The sequence below is a fragment of the Thermobia domestica genome, chromosome 5 (genome assembly GCF_964235325.1).
Source record: "Thermobia domestica chromosome 5, izTheDome1.hap1.1, whole genome shotgun sequence".
Classification (NCBI taxonomy): domain Eukaryota; kingdom Metazoa; phylum Arthropoda; class Insecta; order Zygentoma; family Lepismatidae; genus Thermobia; species Thermobia domestica.
In genome coordinates, this window is record NC_137458.1 from 101,826,629 (window position 1) to 101,848,054 (window position 21,426).

The window sequence follows — 21,426 nt, forward strand, 5'->3', positions numbered from 1 at the left end:
TTTGAGTGCTTGTGCATCAACTATGGATACCAAGAAAGAGTAACATTTTAAATGTGGAATATGGACTTAATTCAATGAAAACTAAATTCATTTGTATTGGACTGAATAGTGATACCTTTGAGTCAGTGCTTCGTGTTGGTAAAGGACTTATGTTTGGAGTGGAGTTAAATTCGCAGAGTGGGAGAAACTGGTACATTTGACCCCGCTTGTTACGGACTATTTGAATTCTCAAGCGGAAATTACATTTATAAAATCTCTTGCCGAAAAAAACGAACTGGTAGTGCGAAAACTAATGGGTGAAACATTAGTGACGTTAAAGAAGAGAGGATCACTTCATGCTCCTCGAAACACTGTGACTTAACACTGTACTTAACTTCGAGTGATTTTCTTTATTTCTTGGAAATATTACCGTATATTGAACATACTGTGAAAAACAGTAAAGTCTGCAGTGTTGTGCTACGTGAATATTTTCAATTCTGTACAGATACAATTCGCAATCCTGTACAATCACAGTGTCTTACCTGCAGAGTAATTGCTGGAATCCATACAGTGATGAACAGACTATTATTAACGGTATGAACATCAGTTTTCCAAGTGTATCTCTTAATAAGAACAGTGATGTGACCAGTGACGGTAAAAGATTAAAATTGGAAATGAAAGTATTTTGCCAACAAAAATTTAAAGATTCAATTATTGCTGATTTGTTTGATAGTTTACAGACACAACCATAGAGAGGAAACCGGTACTCAACCTTCAGAGGGTATTAACGAAGGTGACGTCTGTTCATAAAGAAGAAGACAATGCATTTATACTGAACTGTGTAGTTATAAATTCAAAAATAAAAAAAATATACTCAGATGTTCTATCTGTGTTTTGTGCTTGTTTCATACACTTCAATATGATAGGATTTTTTTATTAATGTACTGTTTTTAAGATAAAACCTAACATTTTTTTGCTTGTATACTATAAGTGTTATGTATAATAATAGTAATGAATGCATATACTTGAAATGTTTGTTAAATAAAAGCTAGTATTTGAAATCATTATTATTATTATTATTATTATTATTATTATTATTATTATTATTATTATTATTATTATTATTATTTTATTATTATTATTATACAAATCTACCTTAAGTATGATTAATCTTGTTTATTTTGAAAAAAGAAACTAAAAATAATATTAAATTTTAAAAACAGTTATATAATAACAATAATAATAATATTGAATTCACCTACTTGATTTAATTTTCGAAGGAATAAGTATTTGAATTCAATATTATTTAGTTATATGATTATATCATTGAATTAAAAAAGAGTTCTAGATCTTTTTAAAAACATAGTATGACATTCTTTAATTCACGGGGTTTAAAAATGTTTTATGGTACATTTATTAAATTACATAATTGATCGTAAAACATTTATTTAGTTGGAAATTGAAGAAAATAAGAAATAAATCATTTCTTTTCAAAGAGAAAAAAAGAATAATGCGAAGTATTTATTAATGATAATATTTACACAAGAAAAACGTAGGTAAGAATATTACATCTTTTCTTAAAGGATTTCATCAGTTCTTTCTTCTTCATATTCACCGTGCAAATGATTTTTAAAAGTCACTTTTTTACACAATACACACAGTTCTTGAATAGTCTTTTTTGGCCACTTGTTGATGACTCCACAGATGATATATATGAGGATGCTGCTGTTGCTTGTGGTGGGGACGATGGAACGTAGATTGAAGTCATACTGTTCAATGATGCTGCCCATACACCCGCTGACGATCTTTTACTCTCTGAAATGCAAAACATTGAAAAACATAACTTAAAATTTATTTTATGTATAATAAAAAGTATACAAAACAAACGAAAAAAATAAGAAATAACATCAATAATAATAATAATAATAATAATAATAATAATAATAATAATAATAATAATAATAATAATAATAATAATGAAGACATGAGAATATGTATACAAGAAAAATGATTACCTGCAGTAGTAAATACAACAGTCGATGGTCATTTTTCTCTGAAGTTGATGAGAAGGTATCATGAAATTCATTTAAGGATTTTCCCTTAGCTTTAAAGCAAAGGAATAGGTATGAAAAATAGGGACAAGTTCATACTTTGAATTGTTTATTATTAGATGTATAAGAAAGTCAATTTGTACGTAGAAGTTGAATATGTTGCATTAGATATGGAGGAAATCCAAATGTATCGAAGTGTCAGGCACGTCCAATAGTGTTAATATATACGGAAATCCAATGGGTACCGATTTTATTAGCAGGATCTGTATTTATAATGATAGCTGCAGGTAGTGGAACATGCATTGGAAACTCATTCGCCGCATATACACCTATGTAATGATTATGAAGTAAAGAATTCGTTTGAAGTGCATGCAATAAATCTAGTGTAGAAGACATCATGTATAAAAATGTAGACATGTACATGTATGTTACGGTATTTAAATAATATTAATAATAACTTACTTTTAAAATCCGTGATGATGTTAATCTGATGATCCATTTCTAAGAGAGATTGGAACTCGCCATATGTGGTGCGTGAGACTAGTTCTGGTAGACGATTCTTAAAATGAACTTCTAGGTGAATACATCCATGTTTGATGACATCCAATGCTGGACAGCGCTGGCTTCTGCATCTTGCGTAATGTCGAAAGCAAAGATAGTGTATTCTTGAGGAAAGTCAAGGTGAGGAATATTGTTGCCATGATTGGAAAAGTGAATATCTGATCTACAGAATAAAGTATGATATGAAGAAACATAGAGGTTGTTTTCGAAATTTGGTTGTATAGGTTTTGAAGGTTCTGGTTTTCCATCAATATATAATGAGGAGAAATTGATGTCACAATGTTTAAAATGTAACGGATTTGAAGTTATCCTTTCTGTATAGGCATCATTTTGAGTAAACGTCACAATCAATCGAGTTGGTAAAACTCCCATAAATAAATTGTTAATTGTTTTTGATTGAAGATCCTTTGGAATGACGAATGACTTCATTTGCACTATTGCGAGATGATATTTGGCTGTTGTTGATTGCAGAAGCTTGTTATGTGCTAGTTTTATTGTAGGACTAACATTAATTTTCTAATATGTGAAGCATTGTCTAAAATATTCACTTTAGCCTCAACAGACGAATCCCTAGCGATGAGACAAAAGTTTGGCTTAAGGAATTAACTTGATGAGTTATTCTACTCCTTCGATTAAAATTTATAATGATTAAAAATATCACAATAAAGATGCCCAAGCACGTCGAATTTTGCACTGTTTTTTGTTAATTCATAACGTCGTTAAAATCCCCTATTACCACTAGATATCGCATCGATATATCCAGCAATTTCTTCAAAAAGGAATGCAAAATTGAAGATGAGTAGTTTTAGCCGAGTCAACTAATTTAACAGTTTTTCGATGTATGATCGATATGGATGATTATGAGGTGGAAATGAAATCAGTTTGGTATTTAAATACTCTTCCACTTCACTGAACATAGAATTTAGAAAGTCATTAATATAAGCCACAGCTTGATCACTTTCAGCAAATGTTGATACGTCAGGCTTAACGATTTGAGCTTCGATGTAAATAAGAGTATGTGGTAGATCTATGTATTCATTACTTGTTCCTGGAATGACAAATTATATAGGTGCATTATCAGCTAGTGAACTGATTGGTTTGTATGTTGTAATGGACAGTAGGTATATTCCCGGTGGAAAGGAATTTAAAAAATTGGGAATATTCCCGGTTTTCTTTTCTGGCTTATAATTTCCCGGGAAGGAATTTATTTCTATTTCATTACTTTATCTTCCAAATTGTAAGAACCATATGACTAATTACTTTATTTTAATATATTATGATTTACTTCTACGTTTTAAAGAATTTGGAGGTTAAAAAATTTAAAATTATTTGACGGTATTTTATATAACTAAGAATATTATTTTTTAAATTCCATTTCCATTTGCACAAAAATGTAGGGTAATTGTTTAGTATTGGAGGCCAAAACTAGCAAAAAGTAAAATGATTTACGGAAGAAATTAGTTAATAGTGATGTTCAAGTATTCAAGAAAGTATCGAACATATTTTTAAGGGAGTAGGGGAATTATAAAGAACGGAAATGTAAGTGAAAGTGATTTATGTGGGAAAAGTAAGTGAATTGTTGGTAACGAAGATATAAAACAGCGTGTCATGCGCGGCTCTAACCCGCCTTCATTCGCAAACGTTCGCTCTTACAATGTTGTCTTAATTTAATGTTGGTAACGTAATTTAACGTATGAAACCATAAAACAACCGCATCGGAATAGAACATCGCAAAAAAGTAGGTACAAAACTGGACCCAATGCTAAAGGACAGCTAAAATTAGCAAAGTACTAATTTACAAATGATGGAATCATTTTGTAAAGTAATTTAGAATTATGTAGATATAAAGATTAGGTACTATTAATAAACCCTGAACCACCATTAGTAATAGACGTCGGTCTGTCTCCTCTCTGTGACTCCAATTTCTGATGAGGTACTCGGACTTTTTTTATATGTGAATTAACGTATGGAATTTCGGGACATAGGTAGAATGAAAGGTCGTGTATGGCAATGTTACGTGCTAAAATATTAAGATAAGTAAGTATCTTGCAAATTTTGTAAACATAAATATTTATGCGCAAATATTGATAAATTGGTGAGAAATGTATCTTCTAGCATTTTCCCAATCTAATTGGTTTATAACATTTATAAATTTAATGTGTTTATAATATCAGTAATAGAGTCAAGTTGAGCAAATCCACTTACATATAAAAATTTAAACTATTGCTATATAATTTACTATATAATTTTTTCTCACATATTTAATTGATAGAACATATTGTAAATAAATATACATTTCTGCGTACTCTCTAAATATAATAAAGTGTTAATAAAGTAACATAGTACCGTTCAGAATATATACATTTTAAATAATCCTCTGTGGACAACAGTAATAATATGCTGTGATATAAAACATAATTCAACTTTGAAATCATAATATAGTAATAAAATGCAATTTTCTTTCTCATTGTACATAAATTTCCGAATAAATTCCCATTTTGGGAATCTTCCCGGGAATTTACCCATCACTATTTTTATGTAACAACATGATTATCTAAAGTACTGGTTTGCGTTGGTTTTGAAGAAAACATTTCTAGTTGAGTTTTTACACACTCGCAGGATTCATGATGTAAAAAAGCCAAAATGGTTATGATTTAATCAAATATATGGTGTGATAATTTCTTCTTCTTATACGACTGATTTTTCTTTGTTTTCTGCGTACGTGATGAAGGGTTAAAGGTAAAACGATGTGTAATTCTTCTTTTCCTTCGTTGATATCCAGATCCTAGCATGGATTTCAGTTTATTTTTAGATTTTTCGTGTAAGAATGACTTCGCTTCGCCCGTTCGTTGATGAAGGGAATTTTTAATACGTTGTTTATCAATGATGACATTAATAACGTTTGCTCCAGATTTTAATAATTCCTCTCCAATTGTTTTAGCTCCTTGTTTTACTAATGTCATGACAGAACGAAATAATCCTCCAAGCAAACTTCCAATACCAAATACAACTTGATAAATTGATTCAACATAAACGTTTCCAGTTCCAGAAGGAGCTTGTTTTTGATAATATTGTAAATGTGAATAATACATATTTGTTGATGTTGGCGCACTGGTCGAGAATGTAGTTTACTGCATAAAGTTCCGAAAGTGAATGCCAGTGAAGAGCCTGTACTATCTCTTATATCTATTTTGATATATTCAAAATGCATTTTCTCTTTAGGCACATAATGTGGAGAATTAAACATTTCGATAACACTAATAGCAAATGCATGATTCACATGATTCATATATATGATACGCAATAATGGTGCTACTGTATTTCCAGCAAATACGCATTGTATTATATCACATTCTACATACACTGTAGATGGAAGTCCTAAATGTAAATTTGGAATTCTTTGGCCATGTTGCATAACCTTTACAACGACGTTTAGATCAAATCCCAACATCGCACTAACACTTGGTGATAATGCAAGTCTATGTCTTTATGAAGACGTCGTATAAAACAGGTATCATGAGTGTAGGAGTTTTCTGTCTTTGAAAACAATTTTAGTGCTTTTAAGACATCATTTGTACTTTTAGGTTTTAATGGTGCAGCCCAGGCATATCCACTGAACACATCTATCACTGTAAGAAAATAAGGATATCCATAATTAAATTTATGAAGAGATTGAAGATCATTAATATCACTTTCCCACTGATCATCAAAGTTATTCACTAAATGGAAATCTCTTTTAAAACGACGACGTAGTGCCTTGTGTAACGTATAAGTTTGCTTCAGTAACCGCTTTCTTATACAGTGTATAGGAATTTTCTTCCTTGTAACTAAACACAATTTTTTGCAGTTGAAAACGAAGCAGGATGTGAACGGTTGTAGTAAATCTTGGTTAATTGTTTGTTTCTGGTTTGTATCTTAACCATAGTGGTTGTTTACTTGTACGTTTCCTTTTAGCAGATACTCCTTTATTCTTTTCTTCTTCTGCTTCTTGTTGGTCGTCTCCTGCAAATGATTTCAGAAATATTTTTCCCTTGACAATGATGCTACTTGTCATGCTTTAGTTTGTCTCAAAATATATGACAAACCATTTTGAATTTCCAATAAGTGGTTCAGGTGTGTTATTAGAATTTACATAATTACAAAGTTGTTAGCATTCCAAATGGATTTGTATGTTTCCGTGATCGTGACACATCACATATTAAATCTACAACGTGTATACCTTCTTCAATCCTTTTAGTTTATCTCCTTTCAAGTATACAGTTCCTTTATTATACCAGGGTGATATTATAATCATGTTTCATTCTATGTAGTAGTAATTCAGCCATTTTACGAAACATTTTGAGTATAGATAAGAATATTTATTCTCCTATTTCAGGCTTCTCTGGTTTAGTTGACGTAATCAACAGTGTGACTGGATCATTCTCTTTTCGTACTAAATGTAAATATTTTTGAAGAATATGATATTGATTCCACTTTTCTTCATCACTAAGCGATGATGAATGTAAAATATGTTGAATGCCCTCATCCAAACTCGATTCACTTTTCTCCAGGACTGTTGCTGGTGATGATGCTGGTATTTGTATACGATTAAGAACTTCAGGTGGAACTAAAATCATTTTCTTTGCGTGTTCCATTGCACTAACGGGATAGTAAACTTGATAATGCACCACTTAAAATAGGAGCTAATAATGCCGGCAGAAATTCACTTTGCTGCACTAATAAATGTTTCTTCTTTTTTGGATGGATTTACCTTTCTTCACAAGATATCTAAGCGTCCTCTTGTATCACTTTAATCTTGCTTTCTGTGTCTTTGTAAGAGGTACATTCCCTTTTAATACATTTTAACAACATTCGCAAATACTACGAATCACTGAAGAGTCTGCGTTGGCCACACTAGGTTTTTCAATTTTCGATTTGCTTTGCTCAGCGTACGAAGATTTCCGTGTTTTACTCTTGGAGACATAATGCAAGAATGAAGAAACACAGTTTAAAACTAACATTATAAACATTTATTCTTCTTCTTCTATTTCGTTGGAACATATACGTGATGATAAATATTATCAGAAAACATATTTGTTTGAAAACGAAGTTCATCTGGTGTATCCTCTTTTAAATCAATTAATAAATATCCATATGCTAACTTTGTTACGTTGTTGAAACTTTGTTGAAAAAAATTGGATTCCTAGGAGAGCTGATTACTTTTATCCTTATTTTGTGATTTATCTCTCGGATTTTTAAATAATACGAGATAAGAACAATTGAAGATCATATCTCTAATTCCTTTTCCCTGATGAAATATGTTTTGTGTAATAAACAGTACACGAAACTTTCTATGATGAGAACATTTTGTAAAGAAATCAACTATATAGTAGGGATGCCCGGATCCGGATCTGATTGGGTCCGGATCCTTTGGATCCGGATCTCGGATCTGGATTCGGATCTCGGATCTGGGTCCGGATCTCGGATCTGGGTCCGGATCTCGGATTTCGGATCTGGATCTGGATCCGGATCTCGGATTTCGGATCTGGATCTGGATCCGGATCTCGGATCTGGAACCGGATCTCGAATCTCGGATCTGGATTCGGATCTCGGATGTGGATTCGGATGTCGGATTTTGATTGTTATCCAAACCCACATCCCATCCAAATTATGATAAACATGAATATCTAAAATTCGCCGAAAGTAATTCACGAAGTCCTGACAGTGAAGAAGAGAACAGAAAATTAAGACGAATATTGACAAGTCTATTTGTTTCCTTCATTCTACTCTAAAGATCAAATATTTGGCTTACTTAAGAAAAAAAATGATCCGGATGAGAGCTCAAATGTCGAATCTAGTTCCACTCGGTTGCAGGACCGAGATGAATATTTAAAATTCCTCAATGCACCTATTTCATTGACAGTTAAGAAAACATAAACAGTTAAGACAAGTATTGACTACTTTTTACGTAAATTTATCTTGATCAGTCTGCTCAAAATATCAAATGTATACCCTACAATTAGTTTTAATAATTATTTAGTAAATCACAATATGAGCACCGAGAATAAACTATGAATTTTGGTGCCTCTTATCTAGATTTGAAATTTCGGATTCATACATATAATCAGGCTGAAATATAAATATTTGAGATCTGGAAACCGAAACATGTGCTAGTACCAAGATCGTAGCCGTTTGTACAGTGGCGTATTTACGATTTTGTTTCGGGGGGAGGCTTTGCCTGAAAATGTGAAAATTCTGCAAGATATTTCATATAGTTTACTATAGTAAGTAAGATTTCGGGGGGGGGGGGCTTAAACCCGGAAGCCTCTCCCCTAAATACGCCATTGCGTTTGTACCTAGGTAATGCGAGCGGAAGGCACTTGCACTAATTCCGCATGTAGTTTGAGGAACACGAGGAACTAAAAACAGATAATATTCTTTTTCAGGAGTAGGTCGCGCTTTAACATGACTTTTCATGAGTGTTGTGTTCAAATATGAAAACTGTAATGACAACTTGTTTGAAATAAAAACCTTTTCATTTTTAACAATAAAATTAGGTACTTTCACATTGGAGAAAAATTAGCAAGGCACATACCACTGATTAGGGTGCTGATTCTTATGGAAGCTTTCACTTGAACCGGAAGATTTCCTCGTGTTAGTATCGGATTGCCACAATTCACCTTGCTGAAAGACGTGGTTTATCAGGAGGTCTGACAAGATTCTTTTGAACGTAGCCTGTAGACTGCTTCTAGTCTCAATTATTCCCATATAACAAGACTAGCCATATACATAGTTGGTTCGAAATAAGTTAAAATATCACTAATTGACCTTAAGGGGATAATCGTGATTTAAGTATTCTTAAATCAGAAGAGATGTGAAAGTTAAGCGGTAAAATAAATCCGATAATTCCGGAATAAAGAGATTTATATGCAACCTAATGATAGCAATAAAACTCTTTATGTAACATTTTCAAAGCTAAAATTAACAGTTATCTTCTTGAAGAGGGTTTACGGCAACATAGGATATTACAAATCCAATTATTATAAGTAGTACCTCTGACAGCCCTGCATTTCACATCACCATCGCCCTTCATCCTGACAAGTGGGCAATTCACTTACCCACAATGACTTTTCAGGCGTTCCAGTGACATCAGTTTCTCAGTTTGGGTTTGGGATCATGCTTCGGTGAACCTTGACTATCACCATCAGCAGCTATTAGAGAATCAGAACTTATTTCTGTATTAGATAATGTGGGTAACTATAGCTTTTCGTCTATAGAAGTCGGAGAGTGTATGGTATTATCGCAGGAAATATTTGATACATAAAACTTAGATTGTCAGTATTTAGGAGCAAATTTTAAAATAATCAGTTACTGTAAATGTGCTACAGATTAGCCGAGAAAACCCGACAGCCATAGTCGAGTGGTCTGCGGCATTAGGCTGTGGATCCTTTTACTGTAATAGTCTTGCATTCAAATCCCGCTTCAAATGAACGTAAGCCCGATGGTAGGAACCAAAGAACTGTCGTGCTAAGAATTTAATTTGTTTTAATTATCATAAATGCCTTCTTTATTATTAAATTTTATCCAATATTTTCTTTTCAACCAGTTTGCGAAACTCAGAGCTAGCTACTTGTTTTCTTTTCAATTCATGTTCATAGTTAGCACAGCTAATCACTAAGGAAAAACAATCGTTTCAATAAAATTCGCCTCGCGTCTTTCGTAGTTCTAAGTTATTTTCAGCTTTTTTTAAGCTGAATGGCGTTTTATCACTTTCCCCTCGCTTTCCCTATTTTTTTTCTAGTTTTACCTATGATTCTTTGCACGGATATTGTGTCTATATGCACGTGCTTAATGTGTTCGTTTACAAAAGCGGGCCATTTCCATGCCACTATAGAAAGTAGAGTGCCCTGTATCAGAGAAATATTAATTGACGTATGTAAGTGAATATATCTGTGATGAAGTCATAATTTCTCAGTTTTTGCATTGCACATAGTTTCCTCATCCTCATTAATCTCTTCACCCCCGCTTCCTGTATTCCAGTTCGAAATTCTTTCTTGAGCAAGGCCTATGTAATGGGAGACTGATGTCTCATGTAGGCTTATTAACTATATCATCAGCAATAAAGAAAGTAGGGTTTAATTTGCACTAATTATAGAACATTACGTATAATTAAATAATAATAATAATACGGAGTGAGCTCAGGCTACTTGTTAGGATTCTTGCTTCGCAATTGGATTATACCGAGTTCGAATTCGGAGACCAGCTATCCTGACTGAGGATTTTCCAGGGTTGTTCTTCAGTTATACTGGGCAAATGCTAGGTTAGTACCTTGATCTAAGGTTCTGGAGACCTTCCTTCCATTCCTTTCCCAATGTTTTCATCTGTTGATTATTACAGTGTAAAATGGCCTATGAGGATGTATCTGGTAGCTTATAGTAAATAAACAATAACGACTTAATATATCTTCACGAAACGTGTGGGTTAATTTGACTATAGCCTTACAGTCACAATAGATAGCTAAAGTTTTAATATTAATTTCCTGACTTTTAAATACTATTTTCATATTGTTTCAGCTTCCAATTATCTCGTGTGTGATCACATGAACAAATGCGAATATGGTTAATATTTTTGAACACTAATATACAAAACACAAAACGTTTCAATGATACGATGCATGGATATGTTTTGGTTACGTCCTGCAATGTATGATAAAGAAACCTGGAGGGTGAAGAAGAAATAACAGAAATCTCTTTTATATTTACTCCTTCAACAAACTCCTAACCTCAGAAGGGCAAGCCATAAGTTAGGTAATAAAGTAGTACAACGATCACTTTCATTAATACTAATAATACTACACAACCATATCGCTCTCCTGAAATTTTCGTGTGTATGTTTAAAGATCTACTGTTGTTCCACGCCAACCAGTCTATATTTTTTGTTGTACCTTCGAAGTGAAAGATTTGTTGATGGTTGGACTCTAGTGAGTCAGAAACTACTATTAATAAAGAGTTTGTTTTGTCCAGTATTCCTGCGATTAGAAGGGTCTTATCTAAAAGATATTTCATTTGTATATGAGAAAATAAGAAAGTTTATATAAGAAAGTAAATATTGCAAGGTTAAAATAACATAAAGAACAAAGGTAGCACAAACGTGTTATGGAAACATTAAAAGCACAGCATCCTACTATATTAGTGAATCCGAAAAAAGTTTTAACGAATTTTAGATATTCAATTTTATCATCACAATTTCAGATGTAGGTTTGGATATGAATCAATATCTGAGATTCGGATCCAGATCCGAGATCCGAGTTTCGAATCCAGATCCGAGATACGGACCCAGATCCGAGATTCGAGTTCCAGATCCAGATCTGAGATCCGAATGTCGGATCCAGATCCGAGATCCGAATGTCGGATACAGATAATCATAGTTTAATGAAATGACTCGTATTTTGCATACTTGAAACACCTTCTTCCTATTGGGATCAAAAATACGTAATGCATAGTTCTTGGGTCCAGCCGAAACGTATTCTGAAATATAATCCTTTGTACCATATTCGACCAATTCATTTGTTAAATCACCTAAAAAGTCACCAGTTGGAGTTGTACTTTCACCAGATTTTTGGATATAAATTACTGAATCAGTATCAAAATACAATACTATTTCTTGTAGTTGATCTAAATGCTTATACAATTATAATCTTGCTTGTGCTGTTATGTAAGCGGCTATGATAACGTTTACTGTTGGTAGAGAAACAGGAACCTCATCTGTGTATTGCCAATATACATATATCATGTCACCATTTACTGGAAATATTTGATCTAATTCTATATCACGAGATGTTAATTTCTCATATAATTCCTTGGGGTCATTAATAATGCTTGCATGCCACATGTTATCACGTTGACCAAATTTTCCCCAAAATGAATTTAGCATTAATTTAACTGAACTACTAAGTGCTGGATTATGTTTAATTTTCTTTTCATATAGACGTATTCCTCTCTTTTCATAAAATTGCTGAATTAACTTCTCCTTTAGGTCATTTGTTTCACACCATGACGGCCAACCACTAGGCTCCGTTTTTGCTTTCAGGAAGGTGTTTATGTACTCTGCATATAAGAAGCAACTTTTTGTTTCTTCGTCATATTGAACATCATCATATGCCCAACTTTCATGAATATCTATTACTTTGTATCCTTTTTCTATGGGTTTTTTACTTCACCTACTACCCATGTATCATGTAGGACTTGGTCTTCATCGCTGTGATTATAAGATGTTTGGTTTAATTCATCACAACATGTACGACAAAGTAGAAACATCAATCTATCATTTGATTTGTAAGGTAATACTGGCTGAAAGACAGTTGTTGGAGAAAGAATACTTAGCTTAATTAATCCTTATACTTCTTCAATGCTAGAAATATTTAAATCTCCAAGTAGATAGATAGTGGGATGGCGAAATTGGAAATTTATTGGTCTTACTTATACAAGGATACAGGCTAATAACATCCTTGTAACAGATAGATTCATGTTCACACTCATGTGCTTTATGATACAAACGTATGGCACTTACATGCCACCCATAAAAAGCGTCACGAAGATTCAACGGTGTTTCCTATGTGTATGGATGGTTATTAACATACTTCTTCATCTCATCCTTCCTGCCAATAGCTTTTGAATTCACAGCTCCATATTTCGTGCACTTCACAGCCAAAATCTTTTAATTTTTCAGTCTTTTTCTTTGTTGCTTAATATCGAAATTCCATGTTATACGTAGCATTGTTATATATGGGTTTATCTCGGTCGTTAGGGTAGCAGAAAATTCAGCCATTGGTCCAACATCCTTCATGCTCCCATACGTATATTCTTCCTATATCCGGATCTGTCCATCACCATATACTTTCATTGATGCAATTCGTTTTATCTTACTACATGCAGGATTTGTAATTTGGATGTTTCTTAATTTTTCTTAGCAAGCTATTCATTATACTGCTTCAATTGATTGTACATCTCTCCATCGATACTCGTTCTTTGGTATGATACCAATCGTATTTTGCTTTAAGAAGTCTCTTCGATACACCAAATTACATGCACTGGCGATTGTAATGCATTAAATTAAGAGATTTACATTCGTTTTAGATTCAAATGTATTCATTTGGCGTAAAACTTCGACATCTTGTACTCAATACTTGATGAGTTCTACTTTCATTTTAAAGGTGTCGTTTCGATGTTCAGTATACCATAGTAGAAACTTGTATCTTTCGTCTACTTTCATGGTATCTACTCCATAATACCTAATGTCTGGTAGTGTGCCTTCATATGTTTGGTTCTCAAGTCGATTGAAAAAGTGTGGGAAATAGCGTTTGTAGGATTGAAGACCAAACGCACCACTTAATTTACTTAAGGGCATAGGAAGATAACTTTATGAATCAATAAAGGTTACGTTCTCTACTTTAAGAGATAGAATTTTCGCCCCATTCGTGATCATATCTCGAGTCAAATTCATCTTCTGAACCATTGTCTTAATGATGAAATGTGCATCATAGCCCTTAGAATTGTGTGCAATACTTGTTACTTATTTAAGATTTGGACGTCGCTTTCTAGATGTTTTAGAAAGTCTTCTATTACATTTTCACCATCAGATAAATTTTATCGTTTCCCACAAAAGATACAATCATTTTGTATGTTGTTGTCTTCATAACAACGGTAACATGCATGCTGACTAACCAAGACAATAGGCATATGCCTATATATGTTTGCGTCCTCATCTTCTATTTTCGTATCTTGTGTACATTCAATATCAATAATACAACCAGCTTTTTTCTCCATGGTAATTTTTTCATTGGCTTTTTTGATTTTCTTCTTTCATTCACTTTCGTGTAACACTCATGATTGGGTGCTACTGTAGTATAGCAAATATTGCAATACGTTTCTCCACATACGTGAGATCCTTTTTCTTTCACCTCATAAATTATCAAACACTGGACACAACACTTCACAATGGAACATAAAGTCTTCCATTTTGGTACGGAGCTGACTTGTGATATTCATTGCTGACTTGTGATATTCATAGCTGACTTGTGATATTCATGACTGACCACAAAATTCTCGATTACAATCATTGCATGTAATATAGGCTTTATTAAAGTCTCATGGTGGTTCTTGATGACAACGATAACACACAATTTACGAATTTCAGAATACAATCTTGTGATCAGATGCATCATAGTTTAATGAAATGACTCGTATTTTGCATACTTGAAATACCTTCTTCCTATTGGGATCAAAAATACGTAATGCATAGTTCTTGGGTGCAGCCGAAACGTATTCTGAAATATAATCCTTTGTAACATATTCGACCAATTCATTTGTTAAATCAACTAAAAAGTCACCAGTTGGAGTTGTACTTTCACCAGATTTTTGGATATAAATTACTGAATCAGTATCAAAATACAATACTATTTCTTGTAGTTGATCTAAATGCTCATACATTTCTAATCTTGCTTGTGCTGTTATGTAAGCGGCTATGATAACGTTTACTGTTGGTAGAGAAACAGGAACCTCATCTGTGTATTGCCAATATACATATATCATGTCACCATTTACTGGAAATATTTGATCTAATTCTATATCACGAGATGTTAATTTCTCATATAATTCCTTGGGGTCATTAATAATGCTTGCATGCCACATGTTATCACGTTGACCAAATTTTCCCCAAAATGAATTTAGCATTAATTTAACTGAACTACTAAGTGCTGGATTATGTTTAAATTTCTTTTCATATAGACGTGTTCCTTTCTTTTCATAAAATTGCTGAATTGACTTCTCCTTTAGCTCATTTGTTTTACACCATGACGGCCAACCACTAGGCTCCGTTTTTGCTTTCAGGAAGGTGTTTATGTACTCTGCATATAAGAAGCCACTTTTTGTTTCTTCGTCATATTGAACATCATCATATGCCCAACTTTCATGAATATCTATTACTTTGTATCCTTTTTCTATGGGTTTTTTACTTCACCTACTAACCATGTATCATGTAGGACTTGGTCTTCATCGCTGTGATTATAAGATGTTTGGTTTAATTCATCACAACATGTACGACAAAGTGGAAACATCAATCTATCATTTGATTTGTAAGGTAATACTGGCTGAAAGACAGTTGTTGGAGAAAGAATACTTAGATTAATTAATCCTTATACTTCTTCAATGCTAGAAATATTTAAATCTCCAAGTAGATAGATAGTGGGATGGCGAAATTGGAAATTTATTGGTCTTACTTATACAAGGATACAGGCTAATAACATCCTTGTAACAGATAGATTCTTGTTCACACTCTTGTGCTTTATGATACAAACGTATGGCACTTACATGCCACCCATAAAAAGCGTCACGAAGATTCAACGGTGTTTTCTATGTGTATGGATGGTTATTAACATACTTCTTCATCTCATCCTTCCTGCCAATAGCTTTTGAATTCACAGCTCCATATTTCGTGCACTTCACAGCCAAAATTTTTTAATTTTTCAGTCTTTTTTTTTTGTTGCTTAATATCGAAATTCCATGTTATACGTAGCATTGTTATATATGGGTTTATCTCGGTCGTTAGGGTAGCAGAAAATACAGCCATTGGTCCAACATCCTTCATGCTCCCATACGTATATTCTTCCTATATCCGGATCTATCCATCACCATCTACTTTCATTGATGCAATTCGTTTTTCCTTACTACGTGCAGGATTTGTAATTTGGATGTTTCTTAATTTTTCTTAGCAAGCTATCCATTATACTGCTTCAATTGATTGTACATCTCTCCATCGATACTCGTTCTTTGGTAGGATACCAATCGTATTTTGCTTTAAGAAATCTCTTCGATACACCAAATTACATGCACTGGCGATTGTAATGCATTAAATTAAGAGATTTACATTCGTTTTAGATTCAAATGTATTCATTTGGTGTAAAACTTCGACATCTTGTACTCAATACTTGATGAGTTCTACTTTCATTTTAAAGTTGCCGTTTCGATGTTCAGTATACCATAGTAGAAACTTGTATCTTTCGTCTACTTTCATGGTATCTACTCCATAATACCTAATGTCTGGTAGTGTGCCTTCATATGTTTGGTTCTCAAGTCGATTGAAAAAGTGTGGGAAATAGCGTTTGTAGGATTGAAGACCAAACGCACCACTTAATTTACTTAAGGGCATAGGAAGATAACTTTATGAATCAATAAAGGTTACGTTCTCTACTTTAAGAGATAGAATTTTCGCCCCATTCGTGATCATATCTCGAGTCAAATTCATCTTCTGAACCATTGTCTTAATGATGAAATGTGCATCATAGCCCTTAGAATTGTGTGCAATACTTGTTACTTATTTAAGATTTGGACGTCGCTTTCTAGATGTTTTAGAAAGTCTTCTATTACATTTTCACCATCAGATAAATTTTATCGTTTCCCACAAAAGATACAATCATTTTGTATGTTGTTGTCTTCATAACAACGGTAACATGCATGCTGACTAACCAAGACAATAGACATATGCCTATATATGTTTGCGTCCTCATCTTCTATTTTCGTATCTTGTGTACATTCAATATCAAAAATACAACCAGCTTTTTTCTCCATGGTAATTTTTTATTGGCTTTTTTGATTTTCTTCTTTCATTCACGTTCGTGTAACACTCATGATTGGGTGCTACTGTAGTATAGCAAATATTGCAATACGTTTCTCCACATACGTGAGATCCGTTTTCTTTCACCTCATAAATTATCAAACACTGGACATAACACTTCACAATGGAACATAAAGTCTTCCATTTTGATACGGAGCTGACTTGTGATATTCATTGCTGACTTGTGATATTCATAGCTGACTTGTGATATTCATGACTGACCACAAAATTCTCGATTACAATCATTGCATGTAATATAGGCTTTATTAAAGTCTCATGGTGGTTCTTGATGACAACGATAACACACAATTTAAGAATTTCAGGAATTTCACCGCCGTGACTGAGATCTACACCGGAAGATTCACATTTGTCTTCTGCTTCTTTTTGTATGATATACTTACTTTGATGTTTTACATATCTATTGTTTTAAGTTTTATATCTTCCCTTGTGTTTTTTCAGTCATATGGCTACGACGATTGCATGATCTAAACATCTTGTACTTGTGTTCTTAAGTGTAATATACCACGTTTTGCCCTTTACATATTCCCCGGTATTCATAATATGTTGTTTCAAACGGCCTTGTCCTCTTGGCATACATACATGATGAAAATTCACGTTGCAATCTTTATTTGTAAGAAGAGCCGCATTACTTTGCAGTCTTTCCTCACAATTCATCCATAGAACTTCTGTTGAGACATTTATTGCTTTTCTGAACGATAATCAAAATACGGCGATGTCTTTCTCTCTCATTTGCGTTTATTCTTCCTACGTAGTCATGTTGTTCCACATTACGTAGTAAATAATCTATTAGAGCCCGTAGACTTGTTTCAATTGCAGTAGAAGGATTTTCATCTCTACGCAAGAGGTCTAATCAAATTCTTAGCATTGTACCTACCATATCGTATCTTCTGTATCGTCTTCTACGTTCTTTTATTATATGAAATCTATTGTTTCCATATTTACGCCTGTTATTTCCAAATCCTACTTATACATTTGTGTTTCGTTCTGCTTGAAAATGATATAGCAATTCATTAATTCTTTTTCTATTTCGTCTCAATCAACTCCTACTTCTTCATGTTCTTTATTAGCTTCTGCTAATATTTCCATAAATGATGGATATTTTTCTTGTTCTTCCTCTTCTTTTCCAGGATTGTGAAACAAATTGTTAAGCCAGTTTTGTAGTTCATGTTAGTAAAACTCTTCTTCTTCTGTATTCTTCTCTTCTTCATTGTAAGCCTCTCATATTATCTGTGAAAACGTGAGATTTTAGCAACTCTTTTTCCTTTGTCCTTTCTCCGACTTCTTCTTCATCTTCTTTTCCAGGATTAGGAAATAATTATTAAGCCAATTTTGTAGCTCATTTTCGTAAAACTCTTCTTCTGCCCTATTCTTTTCCTCATTGTAAGCCTCTCCGATTATTTGCAAAAACGTAAGATTTAGCAACTCTTCTTCATTTTTTGCTTTTTTCGACGTCTTCTTCGTCTTTTAATCATTTTTATTTTTTCAATACAGACGGATGCTTTCCTTTCCTCTTTCTGTGTCACCATTCTATCACATCTACTTTCTAATATGTCCAATAGTTCTTTATATTTTTCTTCATCATCTTCTTTTTCAGCAATTTGAATTCCATTAACTACACCTCTTTCTTCTTCTTCTTCTGATTTTGCACTGGTAACCATATCTTCTTCTTCTTCTTCTCATCTTTCCCTTTCATGAACTACATCTGTTTCTTCTACTTCCTTATGAACTTCTTCCTTCCTCTCATTATGATCATCATCTTCTTATTCTTCTATCCTGATTACCCCGTCTATTTCCCTTAGGAGAACTTGGGTCTCTACGTTTACTACGTCATCTTCTTTTTCTTCTTCTTCTGTTATTAATAAATACCGTAATATATTTTAATAATTCTTGTGTACTTTTCTTGTTTTCCATTTTAGTCCCCCTACATGTATATAAGTAAAAGAAAAAGGATATTTTGCTATATGTATATATTAATTTTTAATAAAGGATATATAAGTATTTTGTCTAACGGATATATTTGAAAAAGGATATAAGTACTTTAAATAATTATATAGGTATGTAAAGAGGATACATATAAGTTTTCTAAAAAAGGAATAACAATAAGGATAAGAATAACGAATATACATGTATCATTGCTTATTTATATTCAACCTAAAATAAAAAAGAAATGCATCTTGTTACTTATAACCATATTCCAAATAAATATAAACAGTATATATACACAGGGATTTTAATTCATTATACGGAAAGACAGAAATTTCAGGGAAAAATAGCATAGCTTTCAAGTAGTTAAAACGGTTCTAGTAGTTCTTTTTTCGTATTCCATGGGAGTGAAACAAATGTATGTTCAGAGTTTGCTTCAAATGTGTTGTCTAATCTACAAACGTTCTGTACGTGAATTTTATACTTATTCCTTCAGAGTTTCAGCGACCATGAAAAATATGTATTTGATACTAATATCGTCCCTTTTACAGCGTAAAGAGCATATTTGTGGGATGTTAAACTGAGAGATATAATCTCTCTCTCTCTCTCTCTCTTACGAGGGTATGATGGCTCAATGATTACGGAAACTATCACTTAACTCAGTACGATTTTTTTTATTCCGTAGCAAATTCGGAAACTCAATTTAGAGGGCCGTCCAATCCCCCCTTATGTGATGTGTTAATGAGTTCAGAGTATCATCATTGAACACAGCGGCCCCGACAACTATAAATTTAACACTAATATAGATCATTTTAAATTATTTTTCGTGTCTCGATATTACCCCTGGAGACCCCGAACTCCAACCCCCCTAGATGGTGTGCTAATGAGTTCAGAGTATCATCATTGAACGCAGCGGCCCCGAAAACTATGGATTTGACACTAATATGGATCATTTTAAATTATTTTTACGTCTCTCGATATCACCCCCGGGGGATTACCTTATTTCAACCCCCTTAGATGTTGTGTTAATGAAATCTAAGTTTCATTACTGAACACAATGTGCCCCCCGAAACTATGAATTTGACACTAATATAGAGAATTTTAAATTATTTTTACATGTTTCCATAACCCACCCACCTATTAGTGGGGTGTTCCTTACCTCATGAGAGTTGAGATAAATTTGAAAGTAACTTAAACTCTAGTTTATCACCCCTAAAACGCATCGTCTTTGTCTAAGACCATGACCAAAGTTTGGTAACTTTTCGGCTCCTTTGTCTGACCACCCATTTCACAGACAGACAGACAGAAAGATATATACTTTATTTAAAGTTATCATATAATATCAATGGCTAAAACATGCATACACATATATTCGCTTCGTCTTGGTCTGAGACCATGACCAAATTTTTGATCACTTTTCGGCTCACTTCTCTGATTCCCAGACCACATTCGGACACAGACAATCACACAGACATATATTCACTTATTTATATTTCATACGTATAGGAACGAATTTTCACTGTTAAAACATACATCGGGCGCCAAAACAATTATTGCATGAGTGTTATGGTTTGACCCCTCTCTCGTTCCAGGGGCCTCGGTGGATCAGTGGTAGAGTGTTCACCAATGATGCATTGTGTCCCGGGTTCAACCCCAAAACGCTTCGTCTTAGTCGAATACCATGACTAAATTTTGATAACTTTTCCACTCCCTTGTCTGAACCCCGGATTACAGACAGACAGATATACACTTTATTTAAAACTATAATATGATTTTATCAATGGCTAATACACACAAATCTTCGCTTCGCCTTGTTCTGTGACTATGGCCAAATTTTGATACCTTTTCGGCAGGGGGCCTCGGTGGCTCAGTAGTAGACCATTCACCTCTGGTGCATGGAGTCCCAGGTTCAAAATCCTGTTCCCACCTAGTGAGCTTTGTTGTGGAAAAACACCATGTACGTGGATTTCCTCTGGGTTCTCCGTTTCCTTCAATTTTCTTCATTCCAACATTCATCCATTTCTCATCATCACCGTCACCATTAGCCTAGCAGGCATAACTGTTGGACGTAAAACTCAAAGATTTCCCATTACCCTAGCAGGCATAAACGTGGGACGTAAAACTCCAAGATTTCATTTCATTGTTCGCGCCGTCAATGTTTGCTGGCCCCGAGCACATGCTACAGCACATACTACAAAATTAAAACACATAATATACCTCTTCCTTTTATAATATTATTTTA

At 33.5% G+C, this 21,426-nt stretch overlaps 1 protein-coding gene across 1 annotated transcript in view; it reads right to left on the minus strand.

Annotated features, from left to right (window-relative positions):
• Positions 1-1,504: 1,504 nt before the first annotated feature.
• Positions 1,505-21,426, minus strand: part of LOC145684675 (uncharacterized) — a 106,818-nt gene continuing 86,896 nt past the window's right edge. Inside the window, exon 6 of the mRNA XM_081757061.1 lies at positions 1,505-1,794. Within this exon, the coding sequence (XP_081613187.1) occupies positions 1,788-1,794 (7 nt within the window). The 3' untranslated portion in view covers positions 1,505-1,787. The remainder of the gene's footprint in view (positions 1,795-21,426) is intronic.